Below are 22359 nucleotides of genomic sequence, written 5' to 3'. Positions count from 1 at the left end.
TTAATTGCATTCTCTCATTTAAATATTGAAGATTTCGACGAATAGAAAATTATTGCACAAAAGAACCAACTATTCTATGATATACTGTAAGTCAATACTAAATCCAAGTGTTGGTCAAATACCTTAACAACATAGAAAAATACAAATAAATGTATTATTTTCACCTGCAAATATGTAAGATAAAAAAGTACAAGTATTGTAAATTTCAGACTATAAGACGCACCTGATTATAAGCCCGCTACCAGTACATTTTTAAAGGAAATAGCACATTGTACATACATAAGCCGCACCTGACTATGAGCTGCATGTGCCCAAATTGAAACATGAGATATTACCAAAGAAAGACGGTACTCACAAAGAGTGTTAGAAATATAGGTAACTTAACACCTTAACGTACCGAGGGCCCGCTGGTGGACTTTTGATAAACACAATGTCACCAGTCACTGAAATATGTCATGCCACATATCGTTGGAAAGCACCAATTCTTGGGATTCCAGTTATGATTTCTTAGTATACTCATCAGAAAAAACATCATGATCAGTCTGAAACAAGACATCAAAAAGCTATAAAGCAGAGGTACGTCAGCGTTACGTCCCCTGGGCCATCTTTAATTTTATTGAATGTCCGCGAAAATGGCTTCGTTACATCAAGTACAATCCAAAGAATCCAACTGTGCAAAATATTTACTCCAAAACACACACCGACAGTTAAATAAAAATCCGCCTGAAACTTTTATGCTTCGTTGGTCGTTGTTTGGACGTAATACGTTCGTTTTGCCACATTATTTCCGTTTACAAATAAAAAGACTTGTAAAATTATTCCCAATATGGTCGTTAGCCCTCCCATTTTTATCGATACCTTATCCATGATGGGGGTCTGTTCATGCTAGATTTATTCATGCAAAAAACGCAAAGTTACATTAAACTTGCTTCTTCCTCGATTTATATATTTTACTTGTCTCACTCTCGCGGCCGTTAAAAAATGTATATATGAATTAGCCGCATCATTCCATAAGCCGCAGGGTTAAAAGCTAGGGGAAAGAGCTGTGGCTTATAGTCAGGATTTTACAGTACCGTATTTTCCGCACTATAAGGCGCACCTAAAAGTCTTAATTTTTTTCAAAAGCTGACCATGCGCCTTATAACACAGTGCGCCTTATATATGGCTCAATATTAAATTCGCAAGGTCTCGCAACTTACTCAACAGCCGCCGACTAGATTCTCCCCCGAGCGCGAAGTCGTCCGCGGTGTATGCTGGGATTTATATACCGGCATTTCATTGGCTAACCAATGTGTCAATCATCATTTGAATCGATTACTATTGGCTGAAGTTATTCGGAGCCAAAACAAACCCTCCAATCGGCCGAGTTTAACAATGGCGTAGCAAGTCCGCGGTGTATGCTGGGATTTATATACCGGCGTTTCATTGGCTAACCAATGTGTCAATCATCATTTGAATCGATCACTATTGGCTGAAGTTATTCGGAGCCTCGGATTGGCTAGATGCCCAAAACAAACCCTCCAATCGGCCGAGTTTAACAATGGCGTAGCAAGTCCGCGGTGTATGCTGGGATTTATATACCGGCATTTCATTGGCTAACCAATGTGTCAATCATCATTTGAATCGATCACTATTGGCTGAAGTTATTCGGAGCCTCGGATTGGATAGATGGCCAAACCAAACCCTGCAATTGGCCGAAAAAGATGTGTCAATCATCAGTTAAATCGATCGCTATTGGCTGAAATTATTCAGAGCCTCCAATAGGCTAGATGACCAAAACAAATCTTGCAATTGGCCGAGTTTAGCAATGGCGTAGCAAGCTTAGCAAGCTTGCTAAAGTACACCATAGAGAAACATGTTTTATTAGTCTGTATTTGCAAATAATTTACTCTCCTGGATTTACTTCACTAACGGTTGTAAGAAGACCATGATTGCGTATCATTATTGAACGTGAGAACTTAGGTGAGTTATGCGGCTTTATGTTTTCCCGGTATCTTGTTTTAGAACGATCTTGATGTTGATGTGATGAGTTGAGTGAATTAAACTCAATTCCAAGTGTTTATTGTCATATGCACAGTAAAGTTGCGAGTGAAAAAGAAAATAGAAACATAGAAATGTTTGGCATTTCTTGAATCCCAAGACTTCAACCTTCCGAATGATATTTGAAATGACGCATTTAAGTGACATCGTACGGACACCGCATCCGCACGTGTCTACGACACGTATTTGCTTCTTTGCAAGCTTTAGGAATGTTAAGGGGGTAATCAGTTGGACTGAATCATCTGACTGTTTTGTCGACGTTCCCATTGTAGCGCCTTATAATCCGGTGCGCCTTATCTATGGAAGATATAGGACCAAAAACGATTTTTTGGGGGTGCGCCCTATAACCCGGTGCGCCCTATAGTGTGGAAAATACGGTAATTTCATTTTATGTGTATCAACATATTTATCCACAAAAAATATAAAAAATGTAAACTCAATTTTCAAAATGTCGTTTTTTGGGTTAAATCTTTATATATGATAAGTATTCCCAATGTGCAAATGATATATAACAGGCTTAAGAACGTGTCCCTTGTGTTGGGTTGAACATGTAATCATTTTAATTTTATTTTTCTCTTTATATCCGCAGAACTTTCATTTTCCTCAATAATTGTTACCTTAGTAGTGTTTGGCCGATTATTGTTTGTAACCATCCAATGTTCAATAAAAAAGATTCTAAAAAAAAAAATTGGATTTTTTTTTTCATTAACAAATATTTCTCCAGGCGCCCTCTGCTGGGCCAATGTGGTACTACAATCCAAAACTAAACAATGAAATAAAATGCACTTATTCACATTAATTTAACGTGCTTATTCAATAAAAAGCGGCACAATGAATTGATGATGAAGTGAGTTGCCAACGCTCTTAATAATCGATTTTATCGATTTGTTGTTGCAGCCATAGCGTCAACCGAATTCTCAAGATATCCAGGGAACTTTTTGCCCTCCATACTGTTCCCGCTTGACAGAAATGCAATGAACTGAAAATGTATTTGTTGGGTCTATAATCCGGTTGACAGACAATCCATCAGAAACAGATTAAAACATGACCTCTTTGGCATTACTTAATGTTGAAGGAAAGCTCAATAGAAAGGAATAAAGATCAAAGCTATTTGTACACAAAAAACGGACTGATTGGATATTTTTTTGCGAAAAAATTACTTTTTTGCTGTAACTTTGCAGCCGTTGGCGCCTCTACACTCTTCGAAGACGCAAAAAATATAATGCATATTTCAAATTACCTTACTATACCTGCATAGCTGCTATACTTAACTTATCATTTGTTTAAAAATTTACAATATCGTTACTAGGGTTTTGAAATCAAAGTCATTCTTTATGTCCTATTTTTAAAGGGACAGTGTGTATTATTTGACCACTAGATGTCACTGTATTGAGTAGTGCAACTGAAACAGAGTGCTAAAAAGCACAAGGATGAATCTATTAATTATGGAGATAAAAGGGGCCAAATTACACCATTTTTCTTATAACTTTTTGGCCTAGGCTTTCTTGAGGTTTTTGGGTACCCGTAGAAGCAAGATGGCAGACAGTTATTTAATGTATTGACGTTTATATGTGAGTTTGTGTATTTTTGCTTCCTTTTCAAACGCATAGTTTTTCATTTCATTTAACATAAAAAGATTTGTTACTACTAGGAGGCCATTAAAAATACACACTGTCCTTCAAGCTCTGAATATGAGCATACGTATTGGAAAATATACATTTTTATAGTATAACTGTAGTTGTACTTTTGTAGTATTTTTGCGGTCGGATTTTTGTATTTTTTCTGTGACAGGATTTTTCTAGTATTGATCTGATAGGAGTTTTGTAGTATTTCTGTGGTATTTTTGTATTATTTGCAGTATTTCTGATTTACTTTTGTTGTATTATTTCTGAAGTAGTAATTTTAAAGTATTTCTGTAGTATTTTTAAAGTATCACTGTAGTTTGATTTCTGTAGTATGATTTCCATGGTAGGATTTCTGTTGTATTTCCATAGAAGAATTATTGCAGTATTTCTGTATTGTTTTTTGTAGTATTACTTTAGTCATATTTTTGCAGAATATTTGGAGTATGATTTTTGTAGTACTACTGTACTAGTATAAACAGAGTAGTATTCCTAGAGTGATATTTATGTAGTTTTGCTGCATTTCGGTCGTATTTTGTATTTTTAGTCGTACTTTAAAAGTAGGATTTTTGTAGTATTACTGTGGAAGGATTTTTGTCATATTTCTGTTTTGGGAATATTGTAGTATTTCTGTAGTGGGGTTTTTTGCAGTATGTCTGGATTGTATTTTTAATATGACTGTAGTTGTATTTCTGTAGTATGTATGTGGTAGTATTTTTGTAGTATTACTGTAGTTGTATTTCAGTAGTAGGATTTTTTTGTATTTCCGTAGTCGGATTTTTGCAATATTTCAGTAGTTTTACTGCATTAGTATTTTTGCAGTATTACTATAATTTTATTTGAGTAGAACTTTTGTAGTAGTTTTTTGTAGTTTTCTCTGTAGTGGTATAAGCAAAGTAGTATTTTTGTAGAAATATTTCTGTAGAAATTTTACAGTATTTCTGAAGTATATCTTTTTTTACTGAAGTTGTATTTTTGTAGTATTTTGGGAGTAGGATTTCTGTAACATTAGTGTAGCAGGAATTTTGTAGTATTTCTGTAGTATTCTTTTATTTAACGAATACAAGCAAAATGATATATTGGGTCCCTCCTTTTAAGCACAAAATTTAGTGTTAAGTGTTTGTATTAGTTTTCTATTATTTCTGTAGTATTTCTGTAGTAGTGTAAGCAAAGGAGTATTTCTGTAGTAATATTTATGTAGAAGAATGTTTGCGGTGTTTCTGTAGTATTTTTGTAACATTACTATAATGGTATTTTAGTACAACTTTGAGAGTAGGATTTTGTACTATTACTTTCGTAGGACTTTCGTCATATTTCTGTCATGGTATAATTGTAGTATTTTTGTCGTAACACTTTTGCAGTATGTCACTATTGTATTTTTACTGTAGTTTTATTTTCGTAGTAATTCTGTGGTAGTGTTTTTGTAGTATTACTGTAGTTGTATTTAAGTAGTAGGACTTTTGTAGTATTTTTGTAGCGGGATTTTTTGAGTACTTCCGTAGTAAGATTTTTGCAGTATTTCTGTAGTAGTTTTTTTGCAGTATTACTATAATTGTATTTTTGTTGAATTTTTGGGATAAGATTTTTGACGTATGTCAGTAAGGGATTTTAATATTACTGTAGTTGTATTTTAGTAGTGAAGGTAGTATTTCATGTAGTATTTCTGTAGTATTATTTTGCAGTAGACACACAAAGAATGGACATGGACAATGCTGGCAGTAAACATAAATAAATAAAAGTAGTACTTTGTATACTATACTAATACATTGTCATAATAGTTTTACCAGTTTTGTTCGACAGGCTGTAGTTTGCCCGACCTCTGTTTTAGACCTTTGGAAAACGATTCTATTCAGTAACAGCAGTTACAAATCTATGAAAGTCTCTAAAACATAAATGAGAGGGTTATAAAAGTTGTGTTCGAGAACTTTGACACTGTAGTGGCACATATTTTTTTTGCTTTTTGCAATTTTGTACCCTGAGAAATTTGCACCTGGGGCAATCGAGATTCCACCCAGTGTTTCCGCCCCTACGCTAACCCTCTTACCCTCTTTGGCGATGCCCCCGAGCACAAATGAATAATTGATAAGCCGCTGAGACTTAAGTGTATTCAAAACAGTCGACGTATTCTTACTTTGTTCCTAAGCAGGATAACCAGATCCAGCCGGGAGCATTACAACGTAAAGCGACACAGAAACAAAAACGACGAGGTGGAAGCTCGACAGGCCGCGGCGAATATTTTGACTCGACTCTTTTCAGGCGCGGTCTTTATCTGCGCATCGACAGAATTGTGACGCTCGGGTCGGAATCCAATCACCCCACGTACGTGTTTACCCGTGAGGATTACGTTGAAGAACACAGCAGCCAATTTCATACCTGGCTTGGCACAATGTCCCCCCCGCCTCCATCACACCTTTGCTGGGTAGGAGGATGCCCTTTCCTCATTCTGTCAGACACAGTGATTTGACAGGAAACAGGAAAGGACAAGAAAGTGTGTGTTTGTGTGTGTGTTGTTTTGATGATAGGATGGTTTTAGAGCTACCAAATATTAAGAATTTTCTGTAGTTTACTATGACAGTATATAGCAAGTTACAAAGTACAGTAATCCCTCACTGTATCACAATTTACCTTTCGTAGTTTTGCTACTTTGCAAAACTGCCGTCCACTCTTGACCATTTTGGCAACAAGGCAAAGTGATCAACGGAGGACACCATAACAATAGCACTCCTCCCGTCGCAGAGCCACCAGGAGTCCACCTTGAACTTCATTCTAGCCTTTAACATTATCCAAGCACTCGGGCACAGCATGCTTGACTACTTTGCACAGGTGTTCTGTCCATTGGGTGATATAGACTGTTTGGTTGGGTAGCTCGTGGTACCAGCGTCTGGTTTGCCCCCTCATGGAAACCCAAAGGCATCTAACCATAGATCTACAAAACAGAGGGACCATATCTAGCCCAATTGGGCTTTTATATTGTAAAAGCTTTCGGATTGGTTTCTGGATTGGGAATCCTCCTGCCCAGGTCAGCTGCAGGTTTGCCCGTTAAGCCTCGGTTACTGAATGAGGATAACATCATTGACAAGGGCTCAAGCCTTCAGCTCACATGTAACTGCCATTCTTAAGCAGCTGGTGGGTGAATGTGCAGCCATGCGCTTTTCAGTAGTGTCATCAGGTGGCTGCACGCATTCTATTTATGACAAGTTAAGGCTCTCTGTAAAAAAGCGGCTATGGGGTGATACCTGATTACAAACATACTACATCCCAGAGATCCCGGTGCAAAAACTGCTGCATCTGGGCCTCTCCATATCCTTCTGTCAGTGGATAAAGAACTTTCTTACAGATCATCCACAATCCGTCAAGCTCCTCCACCATCACACTCAGCACCGGTTCCTTCACAAGGGTGTGTATTGAGTCCCCTTCTCTTCTCTCTATATACATCTGACGGCACGCCGACCCATCCTTCGAATAGCATCATTACGATCGCTGATGACACCATCGTTGTTGAACTTATCTAAGGGGAAGACGAGACAGACTATAGAGATGAGGTCAAAAGACTCATGGCATTGTGTTTAGTGAACAACCTCCTACTGAAAACCACAAAAACAAAGGAGATAATCCTGGACCTTAGGAAAGGTAGAGCAGAACTAGCACCGTTTCCCATCAACAGCTACATCGTGGAAAAGGTCCACTCCATCCGATTCCCAGGCGTGAAGACTTCAGTAGGAACAACCTGAAGGAGAAGCTGCTGGTAAAATTATACATCGCCCCCTGAGAAGCATCCTAACGTACTGCACAACGGCGTGGCACGCAAGATGCTCTGCAGCGGACAGCAAAGCCCTACACAGGATTCTAAACACTGCCCGAAAGATCACCGGTTTCCCCTGCCCAGCCTGTAAGACATTGCCAGTACCTGCTGCCTCAGCAAAGGTAAACACATCATGAAATCCTATTACCATCGGCTCAACAGTTCAGATCACACAAGGTAGAATAGAAAAATAGAATAGAATTTACTTTTATTGTCATTCTTTGTAACAATGCAAACAGAACGAAATGTCGATACAACTGACACGTACAGTTAAACTGTAGCGAGCCGATGCAGCCGCAGCCAAACAGGGCGCAGCCATTTCCTTTCAGAGCTATCGACTCACTAAACCAGAATTTTGGAACAGTTTTGAGTGCAATATCCCGGTTTTAACTGCAATATGCAGTTGTATATAGTTTGTATGTTGTAATTTTTATATTTTTAATTGTATATTTCGCCAACTGTGGTGCGACCTGAATTTCGTTGTACCAACACAATGATACTAAATGTGATTCTGATTTAAAGATTTTCATCGTGCATGAAATTCTGCATTTTGATTGTCCAAATAGTTACCCTGCCCCTTTTCTGCCCGTGTCTGCCTGTGTGTTATTAAGGTTGTGGTCTAAGTTGTACAATCATGTAAAAAAGCTTGACGAGCCAACGTTACGTAAGCGCAAATATTATCGATTTTGTGTTTCTCTAGAAACCGTCAACAAAACGCTCTGGACTCACAAAAACACCAAAAGGGCAGAGAAAAGGGCTTTCTATTACTGACAAAATTGGGCTACTTGACATGCTGAAGGTAAAGCATGTTTTGTTATCCAATATTGTCCACACGATGGTCGAAAAAGCTGGGTCCTGGAATCGTTTTTACAACATGACCAAGTCCTGTATCAGAAAGGTTTTTTCCTCCAGTTTATAGACTAATGACCTACAATTTTAGACTAGGTCATAAGTCATTGTTTGTATGTTAAATTGCGCATCTATGTAAAACAGGTTTGACTGCTAAGCAATGTTCCCTCTAATTTTCCACGCGTCTGAGCGTTCACACAAAGTCGGTGAGCAACGCTTGAAACAACAGTGAGCAGCCATAATCCCAAGTGTGGCAAGATAATTAATTATCAAACATGTCCAAAACTTGACATCAAGTTACATTTTGCTGAGTTTCCGGCAGTGCAAAATTATTTTTCTATTTTGAATGAATTGACTCATGTACTATTGCAAAGGTTGTACGGCCTACAAACGTTGTTTGGTCTTACAATTATTTCACAAGGTATCCATTTCTTTTTATTTCTTGATATATTTTGTCGCATAATATTAACATTTTTGGGAGCTTGTTTAGTCGGTTGTAAGATACAGAACTGTACTTAATCACATTTTTTAGTAGAAGTACAATGTTGGGAAAAAGATTCACTTGATATAATTGGAAATTATTTGAATGCAACACAAACTTTTTCTTCTTTTTTTCCGTGTTTTTTTCTACTTTTTTTTAATTCCTTTAAAAAAAATCTCGCTGTGTTTATTTTTTCCGAGCTGCTACTTTTTTCTTTTTGGTCTCTATTTACTTTTTTCCTACATTCTTTCTTTTCTTTTTTTCTGTCTTTTTTATAAATGTTTCCTTCTTTTTTTTCTTCCTTTTGTTTCTTTTGTGCTCAGCTTTTCACTACTTTTTCATTTTGGTATTTTTTTCTTTTTTGTTCTATTCCCCCATTCCTTTAGGTCTTTTTGTGCATAATTTTACATAATATTTGGTCATGTTGGGATTAAAGAAGCAAAAACAACCTGAAGAGCCGCTTAGGACCCGAAAGAGACGGTTCTTTTTAGTGAGCCGAGCCAAAGAAGCCGGTTCTCAACAAACTCTACTAACTTTACTTAACTTCGTTCTCCTTCGACTCGACTTCAAAATACCGCATTTAGAGCACAACGTCAGGGGAACCCGTGTATTTTTACCTTCATGCACTGTAACTTTGACTTAAGTCCCTTCTTAATTAATAATTTTGAGCCCTCATTTTTGTGCGCTGGCTAGATTTTCTTGAGCGCTGAGAATGTGCGAGCAGTGCGCAATTGCGCACGCGCGCAGCTTAGAGGGAGCACTGCTGCTAAGTATTATATTTAACTGAAACTGCCGATCCTAGCAGCCAAAGATTCATAAAGGAAAACCTTAAAGAAAAGTGTCATTGGTGGTCAAACGTTTTGATACAACTGTATAGAAACCTCTGCTGCTCCAGATGCTAAAAAATAAAAAATCTGTGTAATTAAAAGAATGGGATCACTTTTAAAATAACCTCAATTTATACGTTTTGTGTTTGATTGATGTGTTTTTTTCCGCTTAATTGCTGTTTAAAGCTTCCTCAAATGAAGGCAATTAGCAACAAGAAGACAAGATGCGAAACCTTTGTACCCCCACCCACCCCCTACCAATCATTGGCACCAGCGTGCACTCAAAATAAGACAGCCACCTCTTGAGTCAATTCGCCGCGAAATAAACAGTGCAACACAGCCAAAGAACTATTAAGCTAATTTTGCCTCTTTCGGTTGATGTATGCCTCTTTTGTTGCTGTTTGAGTTTCATTGCGAGCAGAATTCTTTTGTAAAAAAAATCTCACAAAATATTGTACATGCAAATGAGACAGATAAACTTAAAGGATTGTGAAATGTGGGCAAAGATCCGCCCACCCCTAAGACTCAACCAATTAAATTGCTTTGGGTGCTTGGCTGGCCTTTTCAGTTGTTTAAAGTTTTTCTGTTTTTAGGTAATGGAGTATTAGACATAGTTGGAGGCACACGTATATATTGTATATATACTGTATATGTATATTTGTATATTTACTGTATGAAATTGAGTGTTATCCATAGTTGCAGGCCCCTCTACCGTTGGCCTCTTTTAAAAAAGTCAAGTCATTTTTGTTTGTGTAGCGGCTACACAAACAAAAATGACTTAAGGGCTACACTGTAGCCCTTAATCACAGAGAGTCTCAAAGGGTTGCACAGATCAAAGACTATTGCAATCTACAGACTATTATGATACCATCCCCTAATCGAAAACCTACATGAGGGCAAATAATACACAGACATTGTCAACATAAAATATAGTTGATTCTAATGCTATAGAATAGAAGTATGTTTTAAGCTTAGATTTAAACATTTCCACTGAGGTTGCAGATCGAATTTCAGAGGGAAGAGCATTCCACAGGACTGGAGCCCAAATGGAGAACACTCTCGAGCCTTCTGATCTCTTCTTGGCTCTTGGGATCACTAGTAGACCAGCATTTTCAGAGCGAAGGCTCCGGATCGGAACATAGGGGGAAATTGCCTTGCAACCCAGTTTCGGACGGAGAGGGTCATATTCTGCTTCCGTATTTCACAGCACGTCCTTGAATTTGTGTTTCCCTTAATGTAATGCAACTTCCCAGTTCCAGTTACACTCATGCAGCCCCAAACCATGACCAACACAATGCTTGGCTTGAGGAACGACACAGATATTTTTGTGCTCCTCACCTGGTTGTCACCACAAATGCTTCAGACCATCTGAGCCAAACAAATTAGTCTTTGTCTCATCAGACCAAGAATATCCCTCAAGTAAGCCGTGGCTTTTGTTTACATACTTCTTTTCATTGTGTCAAAGTGAGGTTTCTTCTGTGATGTTCTATTAAACATTACAGCAAAATCTCTGCAGAAATGTGTGAAGTGCATTCACTTTTGTGACATTCTGTATCTGTGTGTGTATACTGTTTTGTAACAGTGCATACAAGTAAACAGAATGCTCGCATTCCTTGTGCAGTTTCCCTCACCCAAGATATTTGATGCAAGTCAAGGAAGTCAGCACATCCCCGAACAAGATGACACGTAAAATCTAGGATTTATTCCTAAAAAGACTTATGTGTATGTGTTGATTGATTTCTCCAGGACATTTCAGTTTTACTTTCTGCCCCCATGGCAAAAATGCTTAAGTCCAAATATAGTTGATCCAACAATTGTATCCATTCATATGTAGTGTAAGTGTATGCTACTGGAAAGCCACAAATGACCACACTTGTTTAACATATTTTTATACATTAATTATATAAGTAAAATTACAATGAAATACATATGCACTTTTATGTTAGGATATTTTAAAAGACATTTTCAAAATCTAGTATCAAAGTTATTTGCATGATGCTAAATAGTTCAGGAAAATCAATTCTGCCTTTACAAACAATAAATACGTAAATTAATAAATGATAATAAGACATCAAGTTAATTATATGGAACGTAAAACATGTCAAGGAAATTGATTTTGCCTAAATACATACATACATGTAGTTAGGGCTATGTGATGCAAAATATTTCAGTAAAAAACTTTATTTTGACTTTACCAAAAATAAGAAAATAAATAGATAAATAAATAAATAAATAAATATATTAGGTCTTCGTGACATAAAACAGAAAATGTATTCTGCCTTTACTAAAAATAAGTAATTTAAAATACATATAAAACAATAAAACAAAGACAATTTATATATATATATATGTCTCATCTCATCTCATTAGCTGCACCGCTTATCCTCAGTAGGGTCGCGGGGTATGTGTATATATATATATATATATATATATATATATATATATATATATATATATATATATATATATATATATATATATATGTATGTATATATAATCAATTTAGGCTTATTTGGTGTAAAATATTTCAGAGAAAATCATCGTGTCTTAAGTCAAAACAAATAAATAGACAAATAGATGAATTAAAAATTCTCTCAGGTATATATGACGCTTAATATTTCAGGAAAAATGATTATGTCTTACCAAAACAAATAAATAAATTGATATTAAATTAAAAAAAAAAAATTAAAAATTGGTTCAGGTCTCACATTTCATGGATCCATTAAGTTAATTATACCTCAAAAAAAATCAGACAATCTACGAACGCACCTTAAACCTTGGACAGATTCAGAGTGTTTTCTTTAACTTTTCCTCAATAAATATACATATTTTATGGTAATAAAATATTGTTAAAACTATGGAAGAAATGTGTTTTTTTCATGGGTTATAGTACATCTCTGTAGTGTGTGACTTCATAAACATTTCCACTCTAAATGACCCATTTTACATTTTACTTATTGTTCATTGACATGAGGTTTCTGAAAAAAATATATATATATTCTAGGACTTACCAAACATGTTACCGATATGGCCGTTCTTGGTTAAAGGCCTTAACTCATTCTTGCCCCAAGCATAATTCTTGTAGTTGTCCCAGGCAAACTTCATCATCTGCAAACAAAAACGCACAAAAAACACAAACACACAGCAGTCAGTGGATTGACGGAGCGCACGTGTAATTAAATTTGTCGAGCTACAGGCGACAGCAATGATAGTTTATTGATCACCGCGGTGGAGTACAAGTGAGCAATTATGTTCTTCCCGCAGATGGGAAGAAATGAAGCAAAGACATGATAATTCACAAAGATTCAAGTGACAGTGGATTCTATTTGACCACTACATACCAATGTATTGTTTTGGAGCAACCGAAAAGAAATAGTGGAGTTAATTTTAGTCGGGCCACAATGGCATGCTTCAGTGGCCAAAATAGAAAAGAATACACTCTGCCACCCCCTGGAATTGTTGACCGGGGATAATGTGTTGCGGCCGCACAGGTGTTGTTCATTTTAGGTGGAAAAAAAGGAAACTAAGCCAAAATACTTGACACTAATTCACCCACTCCACCCCTTACTCTCATCAATGATCGATCGGGGATAATGGATCGCGGCTGCACGTCTTCTTTTTACTTTAGGCAGAAAAGGCAGAGAAAAAAAGCAAGTACGCATGTGAGAGATGTACAAGATATAAACTCTCTATTGGCAGAATTATTCAGATAAAAACACTTATTGAAGTTTTAACCTCCCTCGCGAATGGAGTGAGCACGGCCGAGCTGCCATCTTCCCAGGTTCCCCGGGCCGTACTCACAACATCCGGTCAGTAGGCGTGGTTTATTGATTTCACACATAAACAGGAAATGAAGTCACACATAAGCGCGACTTCACAGTAAAATAAAATTGAGAAACGTATTTACAAATAATGGAATTAGACTGATCTTTGAAACGTGACTATGTGTGATGATTGTTTTTATATTAGGAATATAAAAACAGGTTAATTTCATAGCATGGAAGTCTGAGAAATACACAACCAAAAACAGTCAACTTTACAACGCATGACACATATGTGCTCTCCCCGCCCCTTGATCTCAGCAATAGTTGACAGGGGATGATGGATCACGGTCAAAAAAGTACAAATCGTAATAGGCAGGCCAAAATGACAAACCTCCCAATAAAAGTGCCTTTGGCCTGTCAACACTTGCATCAATATAGGATTGGGGATAATGTTTTGTGGCCAAACGAGTGCAGTTCATTTTTAGGGGGGAAAGAAATTGAAATTATAGCTGTGACACAAATTTGCTCTCTGCCCCCAGCTCTTGATAATAGCCGACTGGGGATAATTGATCGTGCCAAAAACTGCAGTACATTTTAAGCAGGCCAAAATGGCATGCTTCAGAGGCCCAAAATTCAATAAAAATGTGATCTACTGGCTTCTGTTCTGAGCTATAGTCAATCAGGAACCATAGATTGGACTCGCCCACGATCTGTTTGTTTTAGGTGTAAAGAACTGGGAAGAAAAAAATGGCACACATGAAAAGTATTCCCGCTCTCTTACCCCTGTCTCAGCAATAGTCAACTTAGGATAATCAATTGCTGCCAAAACAGTACAGTATGAGTTTGTGGGCCACGATGCCACGCTTCGGTGGCTCGATCAAAAAAACAAAAAACAAACAGTTGTGCTCCACCAGCTTCTACTCTCAGCAATATATATAATAGATTGCAGCCACACAGAGCAGTTATTTTTAGGCGGGCCACAATGGCAAGCTTCAGCCACCCAAACCGAAAAAAAAAAGCTCTGCCTGTCCCTGCTTGCATCAATAGTCGATCAGGGATAATGGATTGCAGCCACACAGTACAGTTCATTTTAGGTGGACCATAATGGCATGCTTCAGCTACCCAGACAAAAAAAAGCTCTGCTGGCCCCTGCTTGCAGCAATAATGGATCAGGGATAACGGATCACATCTTCACAAGTGCAAGTCACACTTTGGTGGACAGAACAACAATAAGAAACCCGAATAAAAATGTACTCCACTATACGGCAATTTCACTTTGCGATGCCCACCTCAGAATGGATTAATGTAATTTCCTCCTCTTTATTCAAATGTAGAACAGATAGAAAAATAGCACACAATACAACAGCCTGTTCTGTAATATAAAGCAATAAAAATCCAAGTGTTTGACAAACAACAAACCTAAAGAAAAAGTGTCATGATTGCTGATTTGGGGCACCTGCGAATGCCCCGTTGGCACCAACAGCCCTGAGCGCTGATTGGCTAAATGACTCACTTTTAACCCCCGGCTTCCAAGAGGAAGCCGTCAGACCGTCCTGCGAACCTATGCTTTTGCTAAGCAAGCACCATACCCAACAACAATCTCCTGCTCTGTTTTCTCCTGCCTGATACCCATTGCCGACCTGTTTCCGGACCCGTTTCTGCCCTGCTCTTCCGTCCCGACCATTGACCTGTTTTGCCCTGTTTCCTGCCTGATACTTGTTGCCGACCTTTTTCTGGACCGACTACCGCCCTTGCTCCGCTGTCCCGGCTACCAACCAGCTTTCCTGCCACCCACGACAATCCTCGCTCGCCACTTCCGCGTTCCTGCCGTCAGCCACCCGTGTCTGACGATCATCGGAACGTGGAAGCAAGCACTGCTCTCTATTTCAATAAAACTGAGAACGCTATTGGTTCCTGTCTCCGTTTCTGGCTTGTGACAAAAAGGCATACAAATGTATGCTATATACCTGCAAATAGATAAAATACTGTTTTCTTTTATTTTTATAAAAAAATTGTCTTGAGGTGCCCTCTGTTGGACAAAAGTGCTACTACAAGAGTGTCGCCACAACGTCAAAATAAAATTTAATGCACTCTTAAGTGCATTGAGTGGCGCAATAACTGCGCGAAACAACAAATTGATAATAAAATGAGTTGCCAATGCTTTTATTAATCAATTCTAATCAAATGTATTGATTTGTTGTCGTAGCTCTAGTCTGCTGTGCACCAAACATTAATAAATATGAAAAAAAGCCTGCATTTAACCAGTTTGGTAAAACGCTTCTCACTCTCTCCCTTTTGATCCATGGAGGAATCCCAAATACGCTAAAACCTAATTTTGGTATTCCTTAAACGCGTTTACAGTCAAGGTTAGACGTGACACTGCCGGCGGGCGCATTTATCTCAGCGTCTCGCCGCCAAAGTCAGCAAGATCCCGATTCCCATTTTCAGGGGGCATCACATTCGCTCTGGTCAGAAAAGTATGGCGTCTTCCGATCTTTCATTTTATCCGCTGCCAACTTTTCATCTTGGCAAGCCTTTAAAAAGCTCCGGTGCACCCGTAGAATCAACAAGCCCAGTGTCGCCAACGGCAACAGCTCTATTGCGAAAAATTACCCGGAGGAGAGTGTAGACTAGCATCTTGTTGGGAAACAAATTTGCATTTTTTTTCCGGGATGATTCATGTATAACAGAGGGTGGAAATCTATGGCTCGCAAGCCATATATGGCTATTTTTATCAGTATGTAAGGCTCGGAGACTTAATTGATTGCATGTAAATTGTCTCCATGTCAATCCTAAGTAGACTTTGCAACCTCAGTGGAAATGTTTAAATCTAAGCTTAAAACACACTTCTACTATATCTTTTTGTACCATATTTACAATTACTTTTAATTTTCTGATTTATGTTTTTTTTATTTCTACATTTACTTTGTATTTTGATGTGTTCTATTTTTATATATTTTTTGAAAATTGTATTACATTTTAATTTTAATGAATTTAGCTTTTTGTAGTTTTTTACAAGAATTTGAAATATTAGTTAATTTATTATATTCAGAATTCATTTTTAATATTATTTTTTTATTTTTAGAAAGTTGTATTATTACTTGCATTCAGTATTTTTGTACTTTATAAAATACCCTATTTTTTAAGTAATATTAGGGTTATTTTTACAATTACTTTTTATTTTAATAGGTGTTCTTTTAATTACTTTTTAATTTGAATTAATGTAATTATTATTTTTTTTATTTTAATCTGTGTTGTTTTTTTAGAACTGTTTACAATTTATTTTAAATCAATTATAATGTAGTGTTTTCAAATTATAATGTAATTTATTATCTTGAAGTTTTATAATTATATTATTTATTTTTTAACTTACTTTAATGCCCTAATGTGTACTATTTGACCACTTGATGGCACTGTTGTCAATGCGAATGAAAACCAGTGCCACAGAAAGCAACAACACATGTTGAAACCAATGTTTTTTACTTGAATAAAAGTTTTTTTTGTACCACTAGGAGGCACTAATTATTGTCCCCTTTAACATAACTATTTTATAACTATTACTTTTATTTAATATATTTTGGATTTATTTGTGTGTGTAGATAATTTACAATTATTTATTTATATGTTTAATCTTAAAATTAATATTCTACTTTGTTTTTACATTCATTTAAAATATAATATATGGAGTTTTTAATTTTTAAGAAATGCTAAAAAATTTTTATAGTGTTTAAGTAATTTTATGTTATTATTATTGTAAGTTTTGCTTGCTCCTCAATCCAATTTGTAGGAAAATAAACCAAACCGGAACAAGAACACTAATTAGCAAACGGGTTTGCAAAGGCAAACATCCGTTTTGTCACGTTGTTGATGTCGAAGGTCATCTTGTACCACTGCAAGGAGATGCATCATGAATATTTATAAAACCTTCATAACATTTCTTGACACGCGACAGAATATTCTATTGTCCGCTTGTTATATTTCCTCAAAGCTTGGCGTGACCCCAGTTATATCCAACACGATAAATCACCGCGCAACTCTGTCAAAACAAAAGGAAACAATCAGCTCGGAGCAACGAAGGCGCCCACACGGGTTCCCGCTCAAATCCCCGGACCCAGAACCGGTCCTGACCTCCTATTTTCAACTAGAACTGCACCGCGTGGGTCTCAGAAGGAGCTTCTGACTCAGCAGCAGCCATCGTAAAATCGCCGGTCCAAAACTTATTGCACCTTTTGGCCCTGTTTCAGAGCAATTACACGCCGTCATGAAGCTTCTAACGCTCTCTCTTTTCTGCCCGATGCTGTAAATGTTGAAAACCGACTTTGAAATGTGCTCGTGAGCCAGGCTGGGATATTTTATGTCTTAGCCATGCAGTAGACTCCCAGGATACTGAATCCCTCTGCCTTACGTTTTCACTCTTCGCAGAAAGATGTTAATTTGGCCGCTCTTTACTATTATTTCCCTGCCATACAACCTCAACAACAAATTATTTTGACTGCCCGAATACTAAAAAAGTTCAAACTTTGTGCTGTTAGTGCCTATAAAAGGCTGTGACTCTAGGACTCCTCTCTGCTATTGGCTTGGGTCATGGCATTGAAAATGTCGATATGTTAGAGGGTGAACTACCTCCCACAATGCCTTTCTCCTCCTTTATTCAGTTTAAAATGTCGTGCGTTTTTTCCGAGTTGGGATATAAAACTATATTTTTTCTAATGTATTAACTATGGGTGCCAAGGCTTGCAGTGATGCTAAAGGAACAATCAAAAACATAATAACCATGGAGATGAAGCTTGCAATTATTGATAGATAGAAAGAGGGCACACCAATAGCTATCCTTTCTAATTTGGACGCCGGTAACAAATCAACTATCAGGACTTGTATTAAAATCCAAATTGTGGCAGTGCAATTAAGGAATTATGAACCAAACATACATCAGAAATTAGTCTGTGTTCTGCAAAAGAAAAAAAAGGGGGAAAAATGAGAGTGCCCTTGTCCCTGTTGATCCCGCCTCTATGGATGCAGCTCGTGGTGCAGTTACTCCAGACAAGCTGCCATTGTGTCTGGAGAGTGCTATCCTGGTGGCTTTGTGTCAAACTGGGAAAGGAAATCTACAGGTTCCGGGTGCTCCTGCAGTTCCCTGGTGTCTTGTGGTGCAGCCGACTTACAGCAGGTAGGCAGAACTTGAAGAGACGGGAATCCAGGTTTGGTGTTTTGCAAAGAACCTCTGTTTAAAAAAGCCATTCCAAGTAGGAAAGGACAAGAAGTTCCAGGGGTGCATAGGTGATTGTGTAGTTTTCTGATGCCTTGAGGTCTTGTAGAGGTAAAAACAGAGTTTGGCAGGACCTAAAGAGACATGAAGAGACATGAAGCAAGGTTTGGCTTTAGCCAAGCGCCTCCCTGTCTTCAATAGACATGCCAAGTAGGAAAGGACAGAAAGTATACAGAGACGATCCCATTGTCCTCTGATGCCTTGAGGTCTGGTTAAGGCAAAGTGAGGTAGGCACGGCTTGAAGAAACATGAAGAGACATAATGCCGGGTTTGGTGTTTTGCAAAGTGGCTCTCTGTCTACAATGGCCATGCAAAGTAGGAAAGGACAGACAGTTCTAGGGGAGCCTAAGTGATCCTGTAGTTCTCTGATGCCATGAGGTCCTTCTATGACACGGAGGGTAGGCAGGACATGCAGTGACGTGAAGCCAGGTTTGGTGTTTTGCAAAGCACCTCCTGTCTGCGATACCTACGCCGGGTAGGAAATAACTGACATATCAAGATCCGCCCAACGATCCTTTAGTTCTCGGATGCCTTGAGGTCTGGTTGAAGCAAAGTGTGATAGGCAGGACATGAGTCATGAAGCCAGGTTTGGTGTTTGGCATAACCCAGCCCTGTCTACAATAGCCATGCCAAGTAGGAGAGGACAAAAAGTGTTCAGAGGTGTCGACAATCCTGTAGTTCTCTGATGCCTTGACGTACAGCCATGACACAGCATTTAGGCAGATCTTGACAAGACGTGAACCTAGGTTTGGTGTTTCTCGAAGCACCATCTTGTCCACTATTGCAGTGACAAGTGGGACAGAAAGTATCTAGAGGTGTCTTTGAGGTCTGCTTAAGGAAGAGTGTGTTGGGCACAACTTGGAGAGAAGAGAAGCATGTATGTTGTGTTCTGTGTAGCATATCTTTGTCAAAACACATTGTAAGTAGGGGCAGCACGGCGGCGTAGTGGTTAGCGCATGTGCGGCACAGTTCTGAGGTCATGAATTCAAATCCAGCTACCAACCTTCCTGTCCGGTTTCCTCCCACATTCCAAAAACATGCATCTCAGGTTAATTGGCTGGTCCAAGTTGTCCCTAGATGTGAATAAGCGAGTGAATTGTCTCTCCCTGTGTGCCCTGCGACTGGCTGGCAACCAGTTCAGGGTGTCCCCTGCCCACTGCTTGCGTGGGTTTTCCTCCAGGCACTCCAGTTTCCTCCCACATTCCAAAAACATGCATGTCAGGTTAATTGGCTGGTCCAAATTGTCCCTAGATGTGAATGAGCGAGTGAACTGTCTCTCCCTGTGTGCCCTGCGACTGGCTGGCAACCAGTTCAGGGTGTCCCCTGCCCACTGCTTGCGTGGGTTTTCCTCCAGGCACTCCAGTTTCCTCCCACATTCCAAAAACATGCATGTCAGGTTAATTGGCTGGTCCAAATTGTCCCTAGATGTGAATGAGCGAGTGAATTGTCTCTCCCTGTGTGCCCTGCGACTGGCTGGCAACCAGTTCAGGGTGTCCCCTGCACACTGCCCAGAGATGGCTGGGATGGGCTCCAGCACCCCTGCGACCCTACTGAGGATAAGCGGTGCAGATAATGGTCATTGTAAGTAGGGAAAGGGCAAGGGGTCCTACGAGGTGGTACAGATAACCTAGACGATGGATGTCAAAGTGAAATAGACGGAGGGTCATATAAAAAGATGTCAATAAGCCAAGGGCCGGACTTTTCAATTGTTAAAAATGAAAGAAGCTTCTAATGCTCGATGCTAATGTTTTGCCTGTTGCAGCTAGCCGCCCCTATACCAATGATAGACAATACTAAAGAAAACAGCTCTAACTGCTAGAGCTAAAGATGTGCTTTGTTCAAGCTGATGGCAGCTAAAAATTAAAGAAAAATAATACTTAAAATAAGAAAAGAAATATATTTGCAGTGCATTATTTTAATTTTTTTTAATTTTTCAATTAAAATCGAGAAATTCCTATTGTAGTTGCTAATGCTAATACAGTGGTAGGGATAGCGTCTGTGCTGCCAGCTGCTTAAGCAAAGCCGGTTGCTAATGTTGTGGTAGCTGCCGACCCCCAAAGGGATGACATTACTGGTACTGAAGCTAACAACTAACCCTTAAAGTTAGATTTATCGTGACTACTGAAAATAATTCGTTTTTTAGTGTATCGTATATCTTCATTTTCAATTTTCGTCGTTTTTTAACTGAGAAGATTGATACTAGAAGCTGACTCAGTGCTGCTAACCGCTAGAATGCAGGCACCATCCGAGGGCAAAAGTTTGTAATTCAATAAAAGTGTGATACCTTTACACAAAAGATGAGAAATAATAGCAATATTCTATAGTCATTGTAGAATTGAATTGAAAAACAAATGAAAATTGTTGAACCATGCACAACTTTTTTCAAAATGATCGCACTGTGAAAAAAATATGTGACAATTTCTAGTAAATGAGAAACTAATGTATCAATACTATCCATGTTAACCTTTTGCACATTTTCACCTTTTTAATCTTTTAATTGAACTGAAAGAAGAAGCCCTCCAATTTTGTTATACAGTGTGTAACGACACTAAAGGCCATGCGTTATTTCAACCATCTCAAGGGCTGTAAAAAACTTTGATAAATATTCATATTTTGACTTCTGTATATGTGTCCTACACCATCAATTGCACTAAATGTGTTCACCAGTTAAATCCCAATGACGGTTATAACCGTTCTTCCAATGAGTACCGTATTTTCCGCGCTATAGGGCGCACCGGGTTATAGGGCGCACCCCCCAAAAATAGTTTTTGGTCCTATATTTTCCATACATAAGGTGCACCGGATTATAAGGCGCTACAATGGGAACGTCGACAAAACAGTCAGATAGTTCAGTCCAACTTATTACCCCCTTAACATTCCGAAAGCTTGCAAAGAAGCAAATACGTGTCTCAGACATATACAGAAACGATATACGATGTCACTCAAATGCATCGTTCCAAATATCATTCGGAAGGTTAAAGTCTTGGGATTCAAGAAATGCCAACCATTCCTTAGTTTCTATTTTCTTTTTCGCTCACAACTTTACTGTGCATATAACAAAAAACACTTGGAATTGAGTTTAATTTTAAAAAAAGACCCATCACAGAAACATCGAGATCACTCTGAAACAAGATACTGGGAAAATATATAGCCGGAGTAGTTCACTGAAGTCGTTGCGTTCAATAATAATGTGTGTTCCTCTTATATCCGTGAGTGTAGTAAATCAAGGAGAGTAAAATATTTACAAATACAGAATAGTAAAACATGTTTTCTCTATGCCGTAGACACCAAACTTGCTATTCACATTCATCTTTTTCGGCCAATTGCAGGCTTTGTTTTCCCCCTTTAGCCTATGCGAGCCTGTAAATGATAAAAAGGATCCGCCTCCTTTACCTCCGAATAACTTTAGCCAATAGTGATCGATTCAAATGATGATTGACACATTGGCTGGGAAATGAAACGCAGGCATATGTATCCCAGCATACACCGCGGACGACTTCGCCTTCGGGGGAAATTCTAGTCGGCGGCTGCTTGCCTTAGTTGCAAGACTTTGAGACTTAATATTGAGCCATATATAAGGCGCACTGTATTATAAGGCGCATGGTCAGTTTTTGAAAAAAATAAAGGCTTTTAGGTGCGCCTTATAGTGCGGGAAATATGGTAGATTGTTTTCAGTTTCTCAATAACCACTTCCCTTTGTTTGGAATA

The 22359-nt window shown here is 38.3% G+C and overlaps 1 protein-coding gene across 2 annotated transcripts in view; it reads right to left on the bottom strand.

Moving 5' to 3' along the window:
• Positions 1-22359, bottom strand: part of LOC148372346 (mannosyl-oligosaccharide 1,2-alpha-mannosidase IA) — a 207291-nt gene that overhangs the window by 103630 nt on the left and 81302 nt on the right. For both annotated transcript variants that reach the window (XM_088327035.1, XM_088327036.1), the window contains exon 2: positions 12633-12729. In XM_088327035.1, the coding sequence (XP_088183161.1) occupies positions 12633-12729 (97 nt within the window). The remainder of the gene's footprint in view (positions 1-12632; positions 12730-22359) is intronic.

This window comes from Urocampus carinirostris, chromosome 2, assembly GCF_059441175.1.
Source record: "Urocampus carinirostris isolate Australia breed hairy pipefish chromosome 2, RoL_Ucar_1.0, whole genome shotgun sequence".
Lineage (NCBI taxonomy): Eukaryota > Metazoa > Chordata > Actinopteri > Syngnathiformes > Syngnathidae > Urocampus > Urocampus carinirostris.
This window is presented reverse-complemented; position numbering and strand designations above follow the sequence as displayed.